Source organism: Arachis stenosperma, chromosome 1 (assembly GCF_014773155.1).
Source record: "Arachis stenosperma cultivar V10309 chromosome 1, arast.V10309.gnm1.PFL2, whole genome shotgun sequence".
Classification (NCBI taxonomy): Eukaryota; Viridiplantae; Streptophyta; class Magnoliopsida; order Fabales; family Fabaceae; genus Arachis; species Arachis stenosperma.
In genome coordinates, this window is record NC_080377.1 from 11,585,795 (window position 1) to 11,606,865 (window position 21,071).

A 21,071-nucleotide genomic window follows, 5' to 3' on the forward strand; every position below is an offset into this window, starting at 1 on the left:
ATTATTAATTATTTATTCTGAAGTTTAAAATAGATTGATCATGTGATGGATCTAATAAAATTCGACTAAAATTAAAGAAGATCACATAAAAAATAATACGGATTAATTTATCCGACTTATTTAGAAGGCTGCGTCTCTAGTGGCCGTGGCTACGGTGGCTAACGGTGACTATGAGTTTACTTTCCAATCAAATGGTGACAAGTAGAGTGTTCTTTAGTGTGGTTAAGTTGTCTTGATAAAATTAAGCAAGTCAAATTTTGTTGTTTTACTGTGGAGATACGATGGCTATTACATAGCAAAAATAGCACCGAATCTACAGTCGAAAGTCTCAATTTCTTCATCAACCAAATGGGCATCTCTACAGAGACATTCAACAAGGACAAGAACCGCACTAGAAAAAGGGGGACTTCAATAGTAACAGCAGCGACATAGCACACACAGGAATGAAAATTCATTAAGCGCCTATGTCAAAGCACGTTCAGCGGGAGAGAGTCAAGTTACCATGAAAGCACCACCAATGGTTTGCTCCCGCGTGAAGATTAGTTGAGAGGGAGCTAGAGATCAAAATGTGTTACAGTATTGGAGGGGTTACCGTTTGGATACCGAATCTGGTGTTCAGGTTATGATTAGTTTCTAGTATGGGTCGGGTTTGGTCAAGACCTTATCAACAAAAAAAAAACAAGTGTTACAGATAGCCATGGTTGAACGGTTAAGAGTGTAAATAATGAGAGAATGAAGAAGAATTGTATAAAATTTTTATTTCTTTTTAATTTTTCTAACATAAATTTGCATCATTTAAAAATTTATCAACTACCATATGTTTACCGTCCTTGCTTAGTGTTCGTGATTAACAATATAGAAGTAAAAAAAATCTTTTTATTTACGTGTAAAGAAATAATTGTAGCAACTAACATAGGCATCATAACCACAGTAAATTTGTGGCCACCACAAATCGTACCTACTTAGAATATGAGTATCATGACTCGACCTACCCAGCTTAAAGAGCAAAAAAATACTCCTCTCTCACTAATACTGTTATTATCCACTCACTAATACTGTTATTATCCACATAAAAAATTTGTGACATGGACTAATTTTCTATGTCAAAGAAAAATTCATTTATTTTAGATAAGATCATAAATTTAAATAACTAAATCATCATATTTATCTATAAATATTTTTATATGTACTTTTTATTCACTATTTTTTAATTAATATGAAACTGTCTAAGATATCTTTAGTATTAACATTGATCTCGTTTCATAAGTCTAATTATTCACAATACGTTTCAGATACACTTCAAAATATTAGCAAAAAATATTAATCCTAACATTCTCATTTTTTTTTTAAAAAAAGGATAATATAGAATATTATACAAAAATATTATATACCTATTTAAAAATTAATTCTTAAATAAATTATTAAATATTTATGTATATTGATATTTGTTTTGAATATATATTTTTAATGAAATGGTTAACTATTAAAATAATTAATATCAAATTACTTTTTTTATCTTATAGTATTACATGAGCTTTTTTATTTAAATAAATAAAAGAAATACATTTATTCCCAGAACATGCTGAGATAGAAAGAAAAGGCAGACGAAAATGTATAGGACCACTTTAAGATAAGCATCCACAAAATGGGTTATGCCTTTCTTTCAGGGGAAGCGCCATTAAATTGAATCTAACATGGCAGAATCACTTCTGGCTCGGCGCCAGCAAAATGGGCAGGAGTGGCCATTTAGTGACTGGTGCCTGTAAAATGCGCGCATTAGGTGGGATAGACACGAAATAGTGTCCAACTCATTGGTACTACAAATGAAATAGTACAAATAAGGTGTACCGCATGTGAAATTAGTTTCGAGTTTCGCTATATAAACGCTTGTGGCTACCAGTGTGTTATCATACACGGAAGAAACTATTCTCCTGCAGTCTCTTCCAACTCCAAAATATTTCTTCTACCACTTTACTTTCTTTATCTCTTAAATACCGTGGTTGCTAGTTTTGTTGTGTCTGTTGCTTCTGAAAACATCTATGTCATCATATATCCGAATGAAAAAATTTCTCATATAGCAGAATGTATCACATTTGTTTGTGGTGATCCACTTTAGATAATGATTCCGCCACAAACATCATTGCAAGAAATGAAAATTTTGATTCTCATAAATACTGGTATGGTTGGAAAAAAGAAAATTACGAAGCTGACTTACAAGATGTCAGTTGCAGTAGCCAACTCATCTGCATATCAGAAAATACAGATTAAATCTAATCAGCATGTTTCAATGATATTTTCTTATCATCGTACTATTGGAAGCATCTATTTGTTGGAACTTTGTGTGAATCATCAAGATATTGGTGGAAGCTCATCTAGTTCTAATAATGTGGAGCAGGTTAGAAATTTGGGATAGGCATAATTTGTTCTGTTTTAGGATATTTGTAGGGGTCGTAGTCCCACCTTAAATGCCTTTGTGACACCAGAACAAAATACAGAAAATCGTCATGCATGTCCCTCCCCTTCCAACCCTGTTGCATTCCCAGAAGGTCATGCTGATGGCTTGGTAGACATGTCTGATGAAGATGAGATTGAAGATTTTAGCGATGACGAAGCAGAAGTTGTTCTCGAAACCCAACCGTTTTATTGCGAGACAGTTCTTCCAATTCGTGCCGAATCGGGAGGTGGGGAGGTGGGTGGTGGTGTATCCAGCAGCACGTCAGCACACTATCTATCTTTAAATCTTGGAGCAATAAACTCGACATCCGCAGAAGACAGACCCGAGCAACTATGCTTTGTCGGACGAGATGGAGCTCGAGATTGGGTTGAAGTTTCTCAATAGAGAAACAGCGATGCTTGCTGTCAAGAACTACAACATCCATAGAAGTGTAGAATACAAGGTGGTAGAGTCATATCAAAGTTGGTATGTATGTCGATGCAAGCAGTTTGGGGACCAATGTCATTGGATGGTACAGGTTGTAAAGACCAGGTCTTTCAGATTTTGGAAAATTCGAAAAAAATCAAGGGCTTCATGGTTGTTTGGCAACTTCGATATCTCAAGGTCATGCTCAACTTGATAGCAATGTCATCTACCAGCATATATTCTCCATGGTTCATGCTTATGCGACCATTTGCATAAGGGTATTGCAAGGATCAGTCGAGTTAGCATACGAGTACAAGGTTTCTTATAAGAAGGTTTGGCATGCAAAGCAGAAAGCAATTGCCAAAATCTATGGTGATTGGTAGGAGTCATATGACCAGCTGTGAAGATATTTCAACGCTCTACAAGCATTCGTTCCAGGTATAGCTAGCAAGTCAAACTTATTGGACTCTGTTATTGATGGTGGTTTTAGTCGATTCTCTATTTTACTAATTAAGCATTGTGATACCAAGGACAATTGTTGACCTACAAATGCGATCGTACTATGTCGGTAACACATTGGACCGTGACAGTGTCATGTTTCATCAGGTTTTCTGGTCGTTCCTGTCGTATGTTGAAGCCTTCAAGCACTGTAACCCACTAGTCTCAGTTGACGGAACGCACTTATATGGTAAGTATATAAGGACCCTGCTGATGGGCATCGCACAGGACGGGAGTAACAACATTTTGCCCATCGCTTTTGCGATTGTCGAACTGGAGAATACAGATTCATGGTACTTTTTCCTTACCAACCTAAAGAGGCATGTAGCGACTCAATCAGGAATTCTGCTTATCTTTGTTAGGCATGCAGCAATAAAGGCAGCTTTAGAGCGAGATGGGTGTGGATGGAAACACAATGTTTACTGTGTGAGACATATTGCCTCTAACTTTGCAACAAGTTTCAAGAGTAAGGAAGCCAAAAGACACCTGGTCAACACGGCGTATTCTAAGACGCAGAGTAGGCGCAATACTACCTGGAGTTAATCAGCAGCGAGGATCCCGTCCCCTCTCCACAAATGATGGCCTGGATCCAGGTATAGAGTCACCTAAATAGCTATAGCACCGTGATGACGGTAACCGATATGGTCACATGACAACCAATCTTTCGGAGTGTATCAACTCCGTCCTCAAAGGTACTCGTAACCTCCCAATTTGTGCAATTGTCAAGTCTATCTACCATCGTCTTAATACACTATTATGAACAAGGGTTAACAGGCAAAAGCACATATTGCATGCGGTCAAGTTTTTTCGCAATTCATGCAAAAAGTGATACTGGCAACACAGAAAGGAAATTTCTCAGATGCTTGTGACGTCGTACAACAAAGCTACGTCAATCTTCACATTAGATGAGATAGCAGCGGTAGGGGTGCAGTCTAGGTTTCGAGTTTACCTTGAACATCACAGGTGTGACTGTGGTTACTTCCAAACGTTGCACTATCCATGTCATGCTTTAGCTGATGTGCACATGCAAGACTTGATTGGCAATGTTATGTCGAGGCAGTGTACCGTGTTGAGAACGTGTTCTGGATTTACGACATGGAATTTCCACTGTTGCTGGACAAGGAGATGTGGCCCCTATATGAAGGACAACGTGTTTGTTCCAACCCCCACCTCCGACGTACAATGGAAGGATGTCCGATTCAACAAGGATTAGGAATGAGATGGACAAGGCCGAGACTATAAAAGCGATGTGGACTTTGCAGGCAACCAGAACATACAAGGTGGCACTGTCTGTATGTTTCTGCCAATTAGTAGTCTACCTTTCCCAATATTGATATTATTTTACGCCGCTTTTTTTTTTCTTTTGTGCCTAATTATGTAACATGTGGGCTGTTACTTTATTTCATTTTATGGCTCTCCTTTGGTGTTACAACATGTTTCTTTCATGATTACTATGAATTACGATAAGCAATCCTAAATTTAAGTACATAAACTACATGAAACTACTAATACAATATAACATTCAACAACAAACGACTAATACAATATAAAACTAAAACGGAAAGAAATACAACAAAAAACAAACGACTAATACAATACACAATGTCCTAACTCAAGCGAAACGAAACTACATAAACTAAATCTAAGTATACAAAACTAAATAAATAAGACACACAACTAATGGTGCTTGTGTCCCCATCTTTTTATTAACCCACAACACAATTTTTTTCCCACAACCCTTTTTATTAAACTTGCTTTCCCTTCTACTGCATGTTCGACTTGGTCCCCTCCGCCTTCTCCCATTTTATATCCGTCCCAAACCCCTTCACCTCTGTTCATGGCCACCCAGTTCTACCAGTGCATGTTCGTAGGGGGACTGGTTCTCACTGGAATTTGCAGCCTTATCTGACGGGTCGCCATTTAATTTCATGGTCACCATACACGAGTTGCCCAATTTGTGTGCGCCACCAATGGGTTGCTCCATTTTGCTGCTGCAGCATCTGAAATGGGCCACTTCGCAAGCACCATCCACGACTTCCTCTAATTTGTGGTCGCCAGCAATGGATTGAGTAGTCAATCCTTCAGTCTGCCATCTCAGAAGCAATTCGCGAGCGCCCCCCAAAATGAAGGCTTTACCCATTTCGCGGGTGCTTTCCTTGAAGTAGCCCTGCGTATTTTCATCTACCTTTCTATCCCTGCGTCTTTAGGAAATTAATGTAATTTTTTTGGTTTATTTAAATAAAAAAACCAAAGCGTAAGTCTCTATTTATGATTTTATAATTTTGTGGTGATGAATATTTCTAGTAATTAGATGTTCGGATTTGATCATTTTGTGAGAAAATATCCCTTCTCTCAAAGTTACAAAACAGTTTTGTTAGGTTTTTTTCATATATAGTATTTTCTGCAAAAATGTTATGTACGTACTAAAAAATAATTATTAAATTAACAATTATGTATTTATGTGTAAATACATGCATTTTTTAAATTATTTTTATAATATATTTTGTATTCTAACATATATTTTATACTAATAATTTTTTTTGTTTGATAACTATTTTATACTAATAATTAATTTTGGTAGTTGATTTTTTATGTACATCTTTTAGCGTAAGTGATTTTTTTTAAGTTATTTTAAGTTTTTTTTGTGAGAGTAAGACATGAGTTGTTTTTAGGAGTGTCAAACGAGTTCAACTATGATTGAACATCATCAGTCGAACTTTTAAAGCTTTATCTAACTCTACCAATTTAATTAGTAGTTTGGTTTTCAAAATCTGGTTATTAACTCAGTAAAATGCCCTCTCTCCAAACAGGCACAGCCTATGCTTTTGTCTAATTTTTTTGTTCACATTATGCTTTTTGACTTTATCTTTTAAAACACTTTTGGTTTTTAAATAATTTTTAATTATGTTAAATTAATTTTTATATCAAAGTTATTGATTCATTTATTTGGAAAACGGATAAGATAGTTTAAACCAATTTTATAAATTTTTATGTCATCTTTTAATAATAATAAAAAATGTTTTACTTAAATTTATTAGTTTTTAATACAAAAATCTGATATAGGAATTAATTTTTCTAATTGAATAAAAAATTAGAGATTCATCTAATTACTAAAACTTGTTACAAAGTAAAGTGTCCAATTAATTATTTTAGAGACTAAATTAAATAATTATTTTTAAAATTTAAATGTTATGTATATATTCTAGTAAAAAAAAAGATATATATATATATATATATATATATATATATATATATATATATATATATATATATATATAGAATAACTTATTAAGCTGAATTAACTTTTGAAAATAAATATTTTATATTTTTTAAATATATTTTATAATTAGCAAAACCAATTTTATGTTTGAATAGAAAATATAAAAAAAATTTAAATTAATTAAAATATAAGATTTTTTTAATGAAATAGTTTTAAAAAAGTATACCTAATGTTTATATAATTATCTAAAGATTTTGAAGCTTAAGACAGAGTGAGACAATGAGTAGCACAATATTCTCTTTCATCTCTAACAATGGGGGAATACTTTTTTTTTTTGTCTGAATTTGTAAACTCTCATCATATTTTTTTGTTTTAAAAAATTGTTTGTTGATTCAAATTAATATGATTTGATATTTTAGCATATGATTCTTCAGTAAAGCTGCAACTTCAATTAAAAAATAAGTGATCAAAGATTTTGAGCTGAAATAATAATAATAATAATAATAATAATAATAATTTGATATTTTCCGAGGATCAAACATTCAAAGTTTTAATATAATATTTTAATTCTAACTCGTTTACTTATATAGAAATTAAAGTTAGAAAGTTGAGGCCAAAGGTATTAAAAAACTGTGTGTCATCCCTCATGTTTATTTTAGAATAAGTATATCCGTGTGTATTCAGACTTTGCAACCAATAAAAAATAAAGTATCCGTGTATTAAATATTAAGTTATTAACACATATTGCAAATATATATAATTATTATATTAATATTTAAAATTAGAAACTCAAATATAGCTAATTTTATTTGAAGTTGGTAGTTAAGAATTGTTAAATAAAAATTTAGTCAAATCAATCAAATTATTTAACAATTTTTAACTATTAATTTTACGTAAAATTTACTTGAATTTTTACCATATTTAAAATGATTTTTTTTTGGTACAGCTAGAATATGACTGATTTTTTTTCAATATATATATATATATATGAAGTCACACCAAATTGAAGTGCTGGATCTCAATCTGAACATCCAACTTGGTATTGACTGAGTCTTCACTCGTCAGTGTGATAAATAATTAATAAATATTATTTAATAAAAAGGATAAATAATAGACACATGAGCAACAAAAGTCAATTTCATAACGTGTTTATGGGCCCGCTCATTAGCAACCATAGTTGTATTCTACATTTTTTCCTCTTTTCATAATATACATTCTTTTAAGCTGCGTTTGTTTACGGGGGTACAAATAATAAGATAAAAATAAAAATATAAAATTATATTTTACAGAAAATATATGAATAAAAATATTATATTTAAAAATACTAAAATTAATATATTTTATATTTATTTTAATAAAAAAATATAATAATATTAATAAAAATAAAATTTATATTTTATTTTTTATTAATTTTTTTATAATTAAATTTTTTATTATTATATATTTTTTAATTTTTTAAATTAAAAAATGAAAATAATTAGATTTTTATAGTTTATTTAAGTTTTGTCATTAAATAAAATAATAAATATTAATTTTTATATTTCTATCGTTTATGTCTTATTTTTAATATCTTATATTATGAATCAAACGTAATTTTAAAAAATTTTAGATCAGACACTTTTATTTTAACTAAATTTTATTATATTTAGAGATTTTGAACCTTTTTTTTCTTTTAAACAAATAAATTTCTCTGTTATTACATGTGGTTCTCAATTTCACATGCAATATAGATCCCTCCAAACCACGCAAAATTTGAATGAATGAATGTATGTAGTTCTTGTAAAATTATTTCATCATGGCTGATATTTTTCAGTGACAAAACTTAAAGCATAGATTATATTTAAGAAACGATGTCACAAAACATCATATGGGAAAACAACTTTAATTTTTCAAAATAGTCATAAGCAAGTAAAACATGAGAAGGTACACTTGTATTGTTTTGGTGATGAAGATTGATAGTTGATACAACTATATATGTTAGATATACACTATAATTAATTACTAATATAAAATATATATTAAGATACGATTATGCTGAACAATACGAATAACGAACTGTAATTCTAGTCCAACAAATTTAAAAACAAAAAAATCAAATTGAATCAATAAAGTGAAATAACACTCAACATTATTTGTAAACTAATAAAATTAAGTTGATATATATATATATATATATATTATGTACACATAAAAAAATTAATTATATATAAATATATAATAATTAATTAATTTATTTTTAACATATATTTTATATTTTAATATTTATTTTAAATTATCAATTAATTTTTTGTAACCATCTATAATATATATATATATATATAGAGAGAGAGAGAGAGAGAGAGAGAGAGAACCCTAAAAAGATACAATTGAGAATTATTAAATTGTAATTTTTTTAAACAATTCCAGTTCCAAATTAATTTTTAAACTTCATTAAAAGGAAATATATATTCCGATAATTAAAATTGAATTCTTTGACGTGCAATTGATTTATTGGAGGACAATTCAAGCTAATTAACCAAGTCTTACTTTGACCAATTGAATAAGAGATAAACTATTATTAGAGGCTTAAAAATGTTGAAATTGGTGCATTATACTGTATGTGTAATTTGTTTGTAGTAATCCACAATTTCACATGCAACTATATATGATGTAGATTCTAGATTCTTGTAATAATTCGTTTATCTATTATCTCTTTACGTGATGCATAATTCTACTTTATGACTTGTTGAAGACCTGGTCTTAAAAAGTTTAGGTTCAGAATGTTTCTCTTTAATCTTGCTCATACGTCAAGTAACATCATAATTAAGTAAATAAATATAAAGTATACCCTAAATTAGCATAAAAATTTTTAAACCAAATATTATAGTTTTCAATATATTTTATTTACTAAATATTTAAATTAATCTCTAAATTTTAATTTTGTCTTATACTTCATGACTCAAAATATAGAGTCAGATACAATAAGAACAAAAAAATTGATCCGATCTCTTTAAAGAGGTTAAACACGACGACAAAGACTAGCGTTATTTATTTAAATAAGTAATTATCTTTTTGAATTTCTCCTATTACCTCTATTTTTCTTAAAAGATAGATTCTATCAAACTCTTAAGATAAAAGGAATAATTATCTATCCATAAAGGTGGAATTACTCCAATAAAAATGATTAATAATTCTACTATAAATACACTGACACCCTCAGGTATATTCACGTTATAATTTATTAAAAATCTACCTAAAATTCTTGTAAACTTAAGTATAAGAATCTCTTGTAGGTACTACTCTCCACCTCCTTACAAAGAACTCGGACAGCGACACCTCGGCACAAGAATAAGTCAGACGCTGTCGAATAAATAATTTGAACCTCACGTTCAGATCCAAATTATTGTTCAGAATAATCCTCAGAATAAAATCCATATCAAATTATTAATCTATATAATTAAAGAACCAGTATAAAAATTATAAAATTTTTCAGAGTCGGTTATATTTTATATTAAATAACGATAAAAATAAATTTATTTAATTTTTATTAAAATTTGATATAAAAATTAATTTGTCTAATTAAATAAAAAATTAAGAATTAATTTAATAATTAAAATTTATTGAAAGTTAGAATGTCGACTACTTTTTTTTAGAATTAATTTGAAATATTACTTATAAATATATTCATATTTATATTTATAGAAACTTTTGCCATCATCATATGAAAAGTCTGTATTATGTTATACTATATAAAATTATAGGAAACATTTCAAGTGCACCGGGGAGTACCGGTGCACCAATTATTTTAACCGTTGATCTGAATTAATATATATTATATATATTTTTTATAATTCAGATCAACGGTTAAAACAACTGGTGCACCGATACTCCCGGTGCACTTGAAATGCTTCCAAAATTTATATTTAGATAGCCATTGCCCAATGTGAACACACTTTTTGTTGAGATAATAAATAATGGTGGGGTTACTTGATTACATGTTCATATTTTAGGTCACAAAAATCAAAGCAGGTTGGCACAAATAATTAAGTTCATAAACAATAAACAAATACACAGATAATTAGTCACATTTTGAAAGTCAGAACGAATACTTTCTTAATGGTAGTAATATTAGTAGTATGTTGGTTTTCAGAAAAAAATATTAGTATGTTGTAATCTGTCTAGAATTAAGCCCTAATTAAGGGTACCTTTATTTTTTATTTTTAATTCTTTTTTTACATTTTATAAAACTCTCTATTGTATTTGGTGCTAAAAAAATTAAAACTAAAATTTCACTCTCGAAACATAAAATTTTAGTTATTTTAGTATTTAAAAAAAACACAAAAAATTAAAATTTTTAAGTTAGAGAGTGAAATTTTAATAATATTTTTTTCAATAATCAATTATTTTAGTAAATATTTTTATTTCATCTCTACATTTATCTTAAATCAAATAGAATATTAAAACATAACTCTTTCAAATGCTGTTTTATTGGTTTTTTATTATTTTCTTTTCTTTTTGCATTTTGGTAGTAACTTTTTATTCTTTTTTCATAAGGTAGTCTAGGGCTCATAGCCCAAATCTTGCATTGAAAAGTATACTCTTTTTTGCTATTGGTTGATATACTTAAAAGCCCAATATCTACTAGTCTTTTTTATATTTTTGACATGATAGTATTCTTTTTGTTTGGGTTTGGATTCTTCTTTTGTGGACTTCCAAAAGGCTCCAATGTAAGCTAAAACCTGAAAAATAGTTGAAAACCAATGACAAAAACAAAAGTTGAAAACCAAAAACCAAAAAGAAAGATTACTGTCAAAAAAAAAAAAAGATACCATAGTTAAATCAATACCCATATCTAAAACACGAAAAAAATTTGTAATTATTCTATAGTGCAAGTCAATTCCTTTTCACTATATTCATCTGTCATTTAATATTTTTTTTATATCTTTTAAATTATTAAAATTTATTGAACTAAATAAATAGATGAAATTTTCTCATAGAGTACAAATTTAGTGATAATTAAAGAGTAGTATGTCCTACGAAAAAATAGTTAAGAATCCGAAAGTTATTTACCCTGAATATAATTATGATGACTATATAATTTTATTGTTAAAGTTAATTTTTTTTAAAACCCTAAGAGCACCTTTAATGATTGATCCCCATTTAATTTTTTTCTGACACTTTGAGAAACTTATTATTGGAGAAGGAGAGAAACGAGTTTTTTTACGAAGTTTAAAGTAGAAGAGTCCCTACTCAGAATGATTCAAGGACAACCAATGGTAAGTTGCCACATGACAAATAAATATATATGAAATTATAATTAAATAAATAATTATATTAAATAATTAAATTATAATAAATAATTATATTAAATAATTAAATAATATTCAATTTAATAATAATTATAATAATTTATTAAATTAAATAATTATAATTTTATTTAATTAATAATTTATATTAATTATTTATATCATAATTAATTAAGTAATTAAATTATAATTAATTTATTAATAATTATAATAATTAATTAGATTAAATAATTAAATTTTTATTTAATTAATAATTTATATTAATTATTTATATCATAATTAATATTAAATATTATTTATATTTATATTATTATATTAAATTAGCCGTTGTAAAACTAGCCTTTGTAAAATTAGCCATTAGAAACTAGTCGTTATTATGTTACCGTTATTATTAATAAATTAATATTTTGTTACTCTATATATACCACTTAGATACACTTCTATTCTCACACTATCTACTACTCTTCTTTATCTTCTTCCAAGTTTACGAAATCATAGTTCTGCTACTATTATTTTTTGTTCGAAAAAATGGATCCAAACCAACTCAATACTTTCTTCAATTACTTACAAAACTTTCCTCAAATTCCAAATACCCAACAATCTCAAACATCAAACTCTCAAGTTCCAAATCAAAACTTCACACTACCAAATTCATTTCAAAATCCAAATCCACAAAATCTTTCTAATTTCAATTTTCAAGCTCCTTATAATAATCAGTTTCCTATATTCCAACCGCAAAATCAAAATTCACAAACACCCCATTTTCCATTTTCGTCCATATTTAATCCCTCTATCGAAAATGTTACTCCAACTTCCTTGCCGTTTCCAACTCAATTCAGTGCATCAAGACATAACTCATCTGGTGTTGGTAGCTCTTCTAACCCATCCTCTCAGACTCCTATACAATCTAGTCCAAATTCACAATATTCAGATTTTGCCAACCCTCATGGATTAGATGCTATCGACCTTAATGATGATGATATTGAAGATCAGAGGCAAGATAGTATTCGACACTGGCATTGGAAAGAGGATGAGATGCTGATCAGTGGATGGTTAAATGTTTCAACTAACCCTGTAGTTGGTACCGATCAAAAAGGGGAAACATTTTGGAGTCAAATTCATAGCTATTGTGTAGAATTTTGCTCCGACATGACAAGAGAGGTAGTTGCATGTAAGAAACGATGGTATAAGATCAACAAGGCTGTTGCACAATTTGTTGGTTGCTACGATCAAGCTAGTCGAAACATAAGGAGTGGTTCGAACGCTGATTATATAAAGGAGTTGGCTTATAAACTTTATTCCACAAATTATGGTCAAAAGTTCACTTTTGAGAGGCATTGGAACATGCTTCGGTTGGAGAAAAAATGGAGAAGCCAACTACCTACACAGAGTGGCGGCTCAAAGAGAACCAAGGTTAGTGCAACTAGAGCATATTCATCCTCATCAAACCCAGAAACACCGTTGGCTGACGAACCCGGTGTGGACTCTCCCGTTCGCCCACAAGGATCAAAGAAGAGCAAGCAAAAAGGTAAGGGAAAAGCACAGATGTCTGAAGATTTTAGCGAAAGAAAATCATCGGTTGTCAAAAAATTATCTCTCATGAAAGATATTAAGAATGTTAGAGAAAAGGAACTAATGGATAGGAAAAAGAAAAAGAACAGGAGAAGGAACATAGAGTAAAGATTATGTCAATCAAAGAGAAGGAGTTACAAATTCAAGCGGCAATGAAAGAACAAGAATTACAAGCTCAAGCAGCAATGAAAGAAAAAGAATTAAAAACTCAGAGGTATATTAAAGAAATGGAGATAAAAGCAAAAGAAAGGGAAATGGAAAGGATGGCCAAGGAAAGGGAAAGGGAAATGGTTATGCAAATACTTAATGCTGATACGTCTACAATGAGTGAAAAACGACGAGCTCTTCATGAGATTGCATGTGAGAAAATAATCGCCAAGTGGTTTACTTAATGGTTCCTTGTATTCGTAGAGTTATGTAGTATGTTCTTATTTTTATTGCGTATTAATGGTTTATGATGTAGTTTGTTTTATTTATTTCTTATGTAAGTTTTTAAATTAGCCAATATTATTGTGCCCTTATTGTTCATGAAAGTGACCGTTGTAAAACTAGCCGTTGCAAAATTAGCCGTTGCAAAACTAGCCGTTAACTAGCTGTTAAGGTACTTATTGCAAACACACTTATAAATATCAACTATCCATGACTCTGCAACTCCACTTCAATTCTTGTTTCTTACCTCGAAAGAGAACTAAAAATTACATTTCTAAATATGGCTAGAAATTTTGATGATATGTTTAATGAGGCTTTGTATGGCAAAAGAAGACGGCAAGATAACACAGCCATAGATAATTGGATCGATGAGTGTTTACTCCAAGATTCAGAAGAAGAAGATATTGATAGAAACTCTATCCCAATTACTCGTAGATGGATCAACAGAGATCGAGAAGCAGGACATAATCGCTTTTTTCAAGATTACTTTGCAGATGAACCGGTGTATAATGCTGACATTTTCCGACGGAAATTTTGAATGAGAAGACATGTGTTCCTTCGGATAGTAGACGCTCTCTCAAATGTCTGTCCGTATTTCTAACAGAGGGTTGATGCAACTGGAAGAAGAGGCTTGTCATCACTCCAAAAATGTACCACTGTGATACGCATGTTAGCATATGGCGTAGGAGCTGATGCTGTTGATGATTATGTGCGCATAGGCGAGAGCACTACAATTGAATGTTTGGAAAAATTTGTTAAAGGTGTCATTTCGGTGTTTGAAGATGAATACTTGCGAAAACCCAAACCAAATGACGTACAACACCTGCTACAAATGGCGGAGGGTCGCGGCTTCCCTGGCATGTTGGGTAGCATTGACTGCATGCATTGATAATGGAAAATTTGTCCAAAAACATGGAAATGTATATACATGAGTGGTTATCGTGGGGTTCCAATCATAGTACTTGAGGTTGTAGCATCTTCAGACCTTTGGATATGGCATGCGTTCTTTGGAGTTTCTGGTTCAAATAACGATATCAACGTGTTAGATCGTTCTCCAGTGTTCGATGATATTCTAAACGACCGTGCTCTGGAGGTAAATTACACTATTAAAGGTAATAATTATACTACTGAATACTATTTAGCAGATGGTATTTATCCTGAATAGGTCACATTTGTCAAATCAATCTCAAAGCCACAAGAGAAGAAACGCAAGTTATTTGCACAATACCAAGAAGGGCAAAGAAAAGATGTGGAGCGAGTATTCGGAGTGTTGCAAGCACGCTTTGCAATTATACGTGGTCCAGCTCGTTTTTTGACAAAAGAAGAAGCTTGCCAACATAATGAGAGCTTGTATTATATTGCATAATATGATTGTTGAGGATGAAAGAGATACTTATCCAGAAAATTTTGCTCAGGGCTTAGAGTATGATAATGTCAAAAATGGCTTATCACAACCTTAGATGGGAGAAGAGGATTTCGCACCATACCATCAATTTCTCCAAAGAAATGGCCAACTTCGAAATAGGCAGCAGCATAGACAATTGAAAGAGGACTTGATTGAACACATATGACAATTTCACAAAGCTTGTCGTCAACTATAATGCTTAATTATGTTTTTCTTTGTATTAAGTAATTTTACAAATTAGTGTAACTCCGAATTATATATTGTGTATTATTATTATATATGAATTTATTTAATATTAATAACTTTTAATAGTGAATTATTTAATTTAAAATTACATTATTGAAAAAAATTAATTACATTAATTTCAAGTATTTTAATTAATTAATTAAGTGGGACCACAATAGGGACTAAAGTTAGTTCCTCCTAATGGAGAAGAGAGAGATATTTTGAGTTTCTATTTACTGTTTATGACACAAAAGCTGATATGGAGTTACTTTTTATGACAGGTGGGCCATAAACAGGAACTGAGATCAGTTCTCTACTAGAGATGGTCTAAGAGCAACTCCAATGAAAAGTCCCTCTCTCACTTTTTCCTGATACAAAGGGACTTCAACCATTAGAGAAAAGGATATGAAAGTCCTCCCACAAGTCTCAAGAAAGACGAATTCCTTCTCAGAGGGACTCTATCCTACCAATGATAACTTGCCATTATCTTTAAAATAATAATTAATTAAATAATTATGTTAAATAATTAAACTATAATTAATTAATTAATTAATATGATATATTTAATTAATTAATTATAATTTAATTAATTAATATAATTATTTAATTAATTATTATTTTAATAATTATATTTAATTATAGTTAATATTATTAAAATAATTAAATTATAATTAATCATAATAAATAATTATATTATTATTTAATTAATAATTTATATTAATGATTTAAATCATAATTAAAATAATTATACTCAATTATAATTAATTAAATTTATTTACATAAAAAGGTAAATTTAATTTTTTATATATTATAAAATATTTTTTAGTGAGTTATTTATTTTTATTTATAAAATTTAAATGTTAACCACATTACAAAATAATAGAGTTTAACTATATTTTTTTATATTAAATAATTTTATAAATTAATATAATTTTGAATTATATATTGTATATTATTTTTATATATGAATTTATTTAATATTAATTTTTTTATTAGTGATTTTTTTTTAAATTTATAAATCTAAATTATATTATTGAAAAAAATTAATTACATTAATTTTATGAATTTTAATTAATTAATTAAGTGGGCCCACAACAGGAACTATAGTTAGTTCCTTCTAATGGAGAAGGGAGAGATGCTTTAAGTTCCTATTTACTGTTTATGACGTAAAAGCTGATGTGAAGTTACTTTTTATGACAGGTGGGCCATAAACAGGAACTGGGATAAGTTCCCTACTAGAGATGGTCGATAGCACCTCTAATGACTGATCCCCATTCAACTTTTTTCTGACACTTTGAGAAACTTTCCGTTGGAGAAGGAGAGAAACGAGTTTCCTCACGGAGTTCAAGGTAGAAGAGTCTTTGCTTAGAGGGACTCAAGGACAACCAATGGTAACTTGCCACCTTTTAAATAAATATATATGAAATTATAATTAAATAAATAATTATATTAAATAATTAAATTGTAATAAATAATTATATTAAATAATTAAATAATATTTAATTTAATAATAAATATAATAATTAATTAAATTAAATAATTATAATTTTATTTAATTAATAATTTATATTAATTATTTAAATAATAATTAATTAAGTAATTAAATTATAATTAATTTATTAATAATTATAATAATTAATTAGATTAAATAATTAAATTTTTATTTAATTAATAATTTATATTAATTATTTATATCATAATTAATATTAAATATTATTTATATTTATATTATTATATTAAATTAGCCGTTGTAAAATTAGCCGTTAGAAACTAGCCGTTATTATGTTACCGTTATTATTAATAAATTAATATTTTGTTACTCTATATATACCACTTAGATACACTTCTATTCTCACACTATCTACTACTCTTCTTTATCTTCTTATAAGTTTACAAAATCAAAGTTCTGCTACTATTATTTTTTGTTCAAAAAAATGGATCCAAACTAACTCAACTCTTTCTTCAATTACTTACAAAACTTTCCTCAAATTCCAAATACCCAACAATCTCAAACCTCAAACTCTCAAGTTCCAAATCAAAACTTCACACTACCAAATTAATTTCAAAATCCAAATCTACAAAATCTTTCTAATTTCAATTTTCAAGCTCGTTATAATAATTAGTTTCCTATATTCCAATCGCAAAATCAAAATTCTCAAACACCCCATTTTTCATTTTCGTTCATATTTAACCCCTCTATCATAAATGTTACTCCAACTTCCTTGCCGTTTCCAACTCAATTCAGTGCATCAAGACATAACTCATCTGGTGTTGGTGGCTCTTCTAACCCATCTTCTCAGACTCCTATACAATCTAGTCCAAATTCGCAATATTCAGATTTTGCCAACCCTCATGGATTAGATGCTATCGACCTTAATGATGATGATATTGAAGATCGGAGGCGAGATAGTATTCAACACTGGCATTAGAAAGAGGATGAGATGCTGATCAGTGGATGGTTAAATGTTTCCACTGACCCTGTAGTTCGTACCGATCTAAAGGGGTAAATATTTTGGAGTCAAATTCATAGCTACTGTGTAGAATTTTGCTCCGACATGACAAGGGGGGTAGTTGCACGTAAGAAAAGATGGTATAAGATCAACAAGGTTGTTGCACAATTTGCTGGTTGCTACGATCAAGCTAGTCGAAACATAAGGAGTGGTTCGAACGTTGATGATATAAAGGAGTTGGCTTATAATCTTTATTCCACAAATTATGGTCAAAAATTTACTTTTGAGAGGCATTGGAACATGCTTCGGTTGGAGCAAAAATGGAGAAGTCAACTACCTACATAGAGTGGCGGCTCAAAGAGAACCAAGGTTAGTGCAACTGGAGCATATTCATCCTCATCATATCCAGAAACATCGTTGACTGACGAACCCGGTGTGGACTCTCCCGTTCCACCACAAGGATCAAAGAAGAGCAAGCAAAAAGGTAAGGAAAAAGCACAGATGTCTGAAGATTTTAGTGAAAGAAAATCATCGATTGTCAAAAAATTATCTCTCATGGAAGATATTAAGAATGTTATAGAAAAGGAATTAATGGATAGGGAAAAAGAAAGAGAAGAGGAGAAGGAACATAGAGCAAAGATTATGGCAATAAAAAAGAAGGAGTTACAAATTCAAGCGGCAATAAAGAACAAGAATTATAAGTTCAAGCAACAATGAAAGAAAAAGAATTACAAACTTAGAGGTATATTAAAGAAATGGATATATAAGCAAAAGAAAGGGAAATGGAAAGGATGGCCAAGGAAAGAAAAAGGGAAATGGATATGCAAATATTTAATGCTGACACGTCTACAATGAGTGAAAAACGACGAGCTCTTCATGAGATTGCATGTGAGAAAATAATCGCCAAGTGGTTTACTTAATGGTTCCTTGTATTCGTAGTGTTATGTAGTATGTTCTTATTTTTATTACGTATTACTGGTTTATGATGTAGTTTGTTTTATTTATTTCTGATGTAAGTTTTTAAATTAGTTAATATTATTGTGCCCTTATTGTTCATGAAAGTGACCGTTGCAAAATTAGCCGTTGCAAAACTAGCCGTTAACTAGTCGTTAAGGTACTTATTGCAGACACACTTATAAATATCAACTATCCATGACTCTACAACTCTACTTCAATTCTTGTTTCTCACCTCGAAAGAGAAATAAAAATTACATTTCTAAATATGGTTAGAAATTTTGATGATATGTTTAATGAGGCTTTGTATGGCAAAAGAAGACGGCAAGATAACACAGTCATAGATAATTGGATCGATGAGTGTTTACTCCAAGATTAAGAAGAAGAAGATATCGATAGAAGCTCTATCCCAATTACTCGTAGATGGATCAACAGAGATTGAGAAGCAGGACATGATCGCCTTTTTCAAGATTACTTTGCAGGTGAACCGGTGTATAATGCTGACATTTTTCGACAGAGATTTTGAATGAGAAGACATGTGTTCCTTCGGATAGTAGATGCTCTCTCAAACGTCTATCCGTATTTCCAACAGAGGGTTGATGCAACTGGAAGAAGAGGCTTGTCATCACTACAGAAATGTACCGCTGCGATACGCATGTTAGCATATGGCATAGGAGCTGATGCTGTTGATGATTATGTGCGCATAGGCGAGAGCACTACAATTGAATGCTTGGAAAAATTTGTTGAAGGTGTCATTTCGGTGTTCGATGATGAATACTTGCAAAAATCCAAACCAAATGACGTATAACACCTGTTACAAATGGCGGAGGGTCGTGGCTTCCCTGGCATGTTGGGTAGCATTGACTGCATGCATTGGCAATGGAAAAATTGTCCAAAGACGTGGAAAGGTATGTACATGAGTGGTTATCGTGGGGTTGCAACCATGGTACTTGAGGTTGTAGCATCTTCAGACCTTTGGATATGGCATGCGTTCTTTGGAGTTTCTGGTTCAAATAACGATATTAACATGTTAGATCGTTCTCCAGTGTTCGATGATATTCTAAACGACCGTGCTCCGGAGGTAAATTACACTATTAATGGTAATAATTATACTATGGGATACTATTTAGCAGATGGTATTTATCCTGAATGGGCCACATTTGTCAAATCAATCTCAAAGCCATAAGGGGAGAAACGCAAGTTATTTGCACAATACCAAAAAGGGCAAAGAAAAGATGTGGAGCGAGCATTCGGAGTGTTGCAAGCAAGCTTTGCAATTATACGTGGTCCAGCTCGTTTTTGAAAAAAGAAGAAGTTTGCCAACATAATGAGAGCTTGTATTATATTGCATAATATGATTGTTGAGGATGAAAGAGACACTTATGCAGAAAATTTTACTCAGGGCTTAGAGTATGATGATGTCGAAAATGGCTTATCACAACCTCAGCTGGGAGAAGAAGATTTCGCACCATACCATCAATTTCTCCAAAAAAATCTCCAACTTCGAAATAGGCAGCAGCATAGACAATTGAAAGAGGACTTGATTGAACACATATGACAATTTCACAATGCTTGTCGTCAACTATAAAGCTTAATTATGTTTTTCTTTATATTAAGTAATTTTACAAATTAGTGTAACCCCAAATTATATATTGTGTATTATTATTATATATGAATTTATTTAATATTAATATATTTTAATAGTGAATTATTTTTAAATTTATAAATTTAAATTACATTATTGAAAAAAATTAATTACATTAATATCAAGTATTTTAATTAATTAATTAAGTGGGACCACAATATGGACTAAAGTTAGTTCCTTCTAATGGAGAAAAGAGAGATGTTTTGAGTTCCTATTTACTGTTTATGACGCAAAAGTTGATGTGGAGTTACTTTTTATGACAGGTGGGCCATAAACAGGAATTGGGATGAGTTTTCTACTGGAGATGGTCTAAGAGCAACTCCGATGGAGAGTCCCTGTCTCACTTTTTCCTGACACAAAGGGACTCCAAGCATTAGAGAAAAGGATATGAAAGTCCTCCCACAAATTTCAAAGAAGACGAATTCCTCCTCAGAGGGACTCTATCCTACCAATGATAACTTGCCATGTGGCAAGTTATCTTTAAAATAATAATTAATTAGATAATTATATTAAATAATTAAATTATAA

General features: G+C 30.3%; 3 protein-coding genes across 3 annotated transcripts; all 3 read left to right on the plus strand.

Moving 5' to 3' along the window:
* Positions 1 to 12,391: 12,391 nt before the first annotated feature.
* LOC130975256 (glutathione S-transferase T3-like) lies at positions 12,392 to 13,543 on the plus strand. The gene has a single exon (XM_057900076.1). The coding sequence runs from the start codon at positions 12,392 to 12,394 to the stop codon at positions 13,541 to 13,543; it is 1,152 nt and encodes a 383-aa protein (XP_057756059.1).
* A 601-nt stretch (positions 13,544 to 14,144) lies between these two features.
* Positions 14,145 to 14,753, plus strand: LOC130975266 (uncharacterized). The gene is made up of 2 exons (XM_057900085.1): positions 14,145 to 14,366; positions 14,469 to 14,753. The coding sequence occupies exons 1-2, from the start codon at positions 14,145 to 14,147 to the stop codon at positions 14,751 to 14,753; spliced, it is 507 nt and encodes a 168-aa protein (XP_057756068.1).
* Positions 14,754 to 18,049: 3,296 nt separating this feature from the next.
* On the plus strand, positions 18,050 to 18,661 carry LOC130975274 (glutathione S-transferase T3-like). The gene is made up of 2 exons (XM_057900091.1): positions 18,050 to 18,272; positions 18,354 to 18,661. Exons 1-2 carry the CDS (start codon positions 18,050 to 18,052, stop codon positions 18,659 to 18,661), a joined length of 531 nt encoding a protein of 176 aa, XP_057756074.1.
* The last annotated feature ends 2,410 nt before the right edge of the window (positions 18,662 to 21,071 follow it).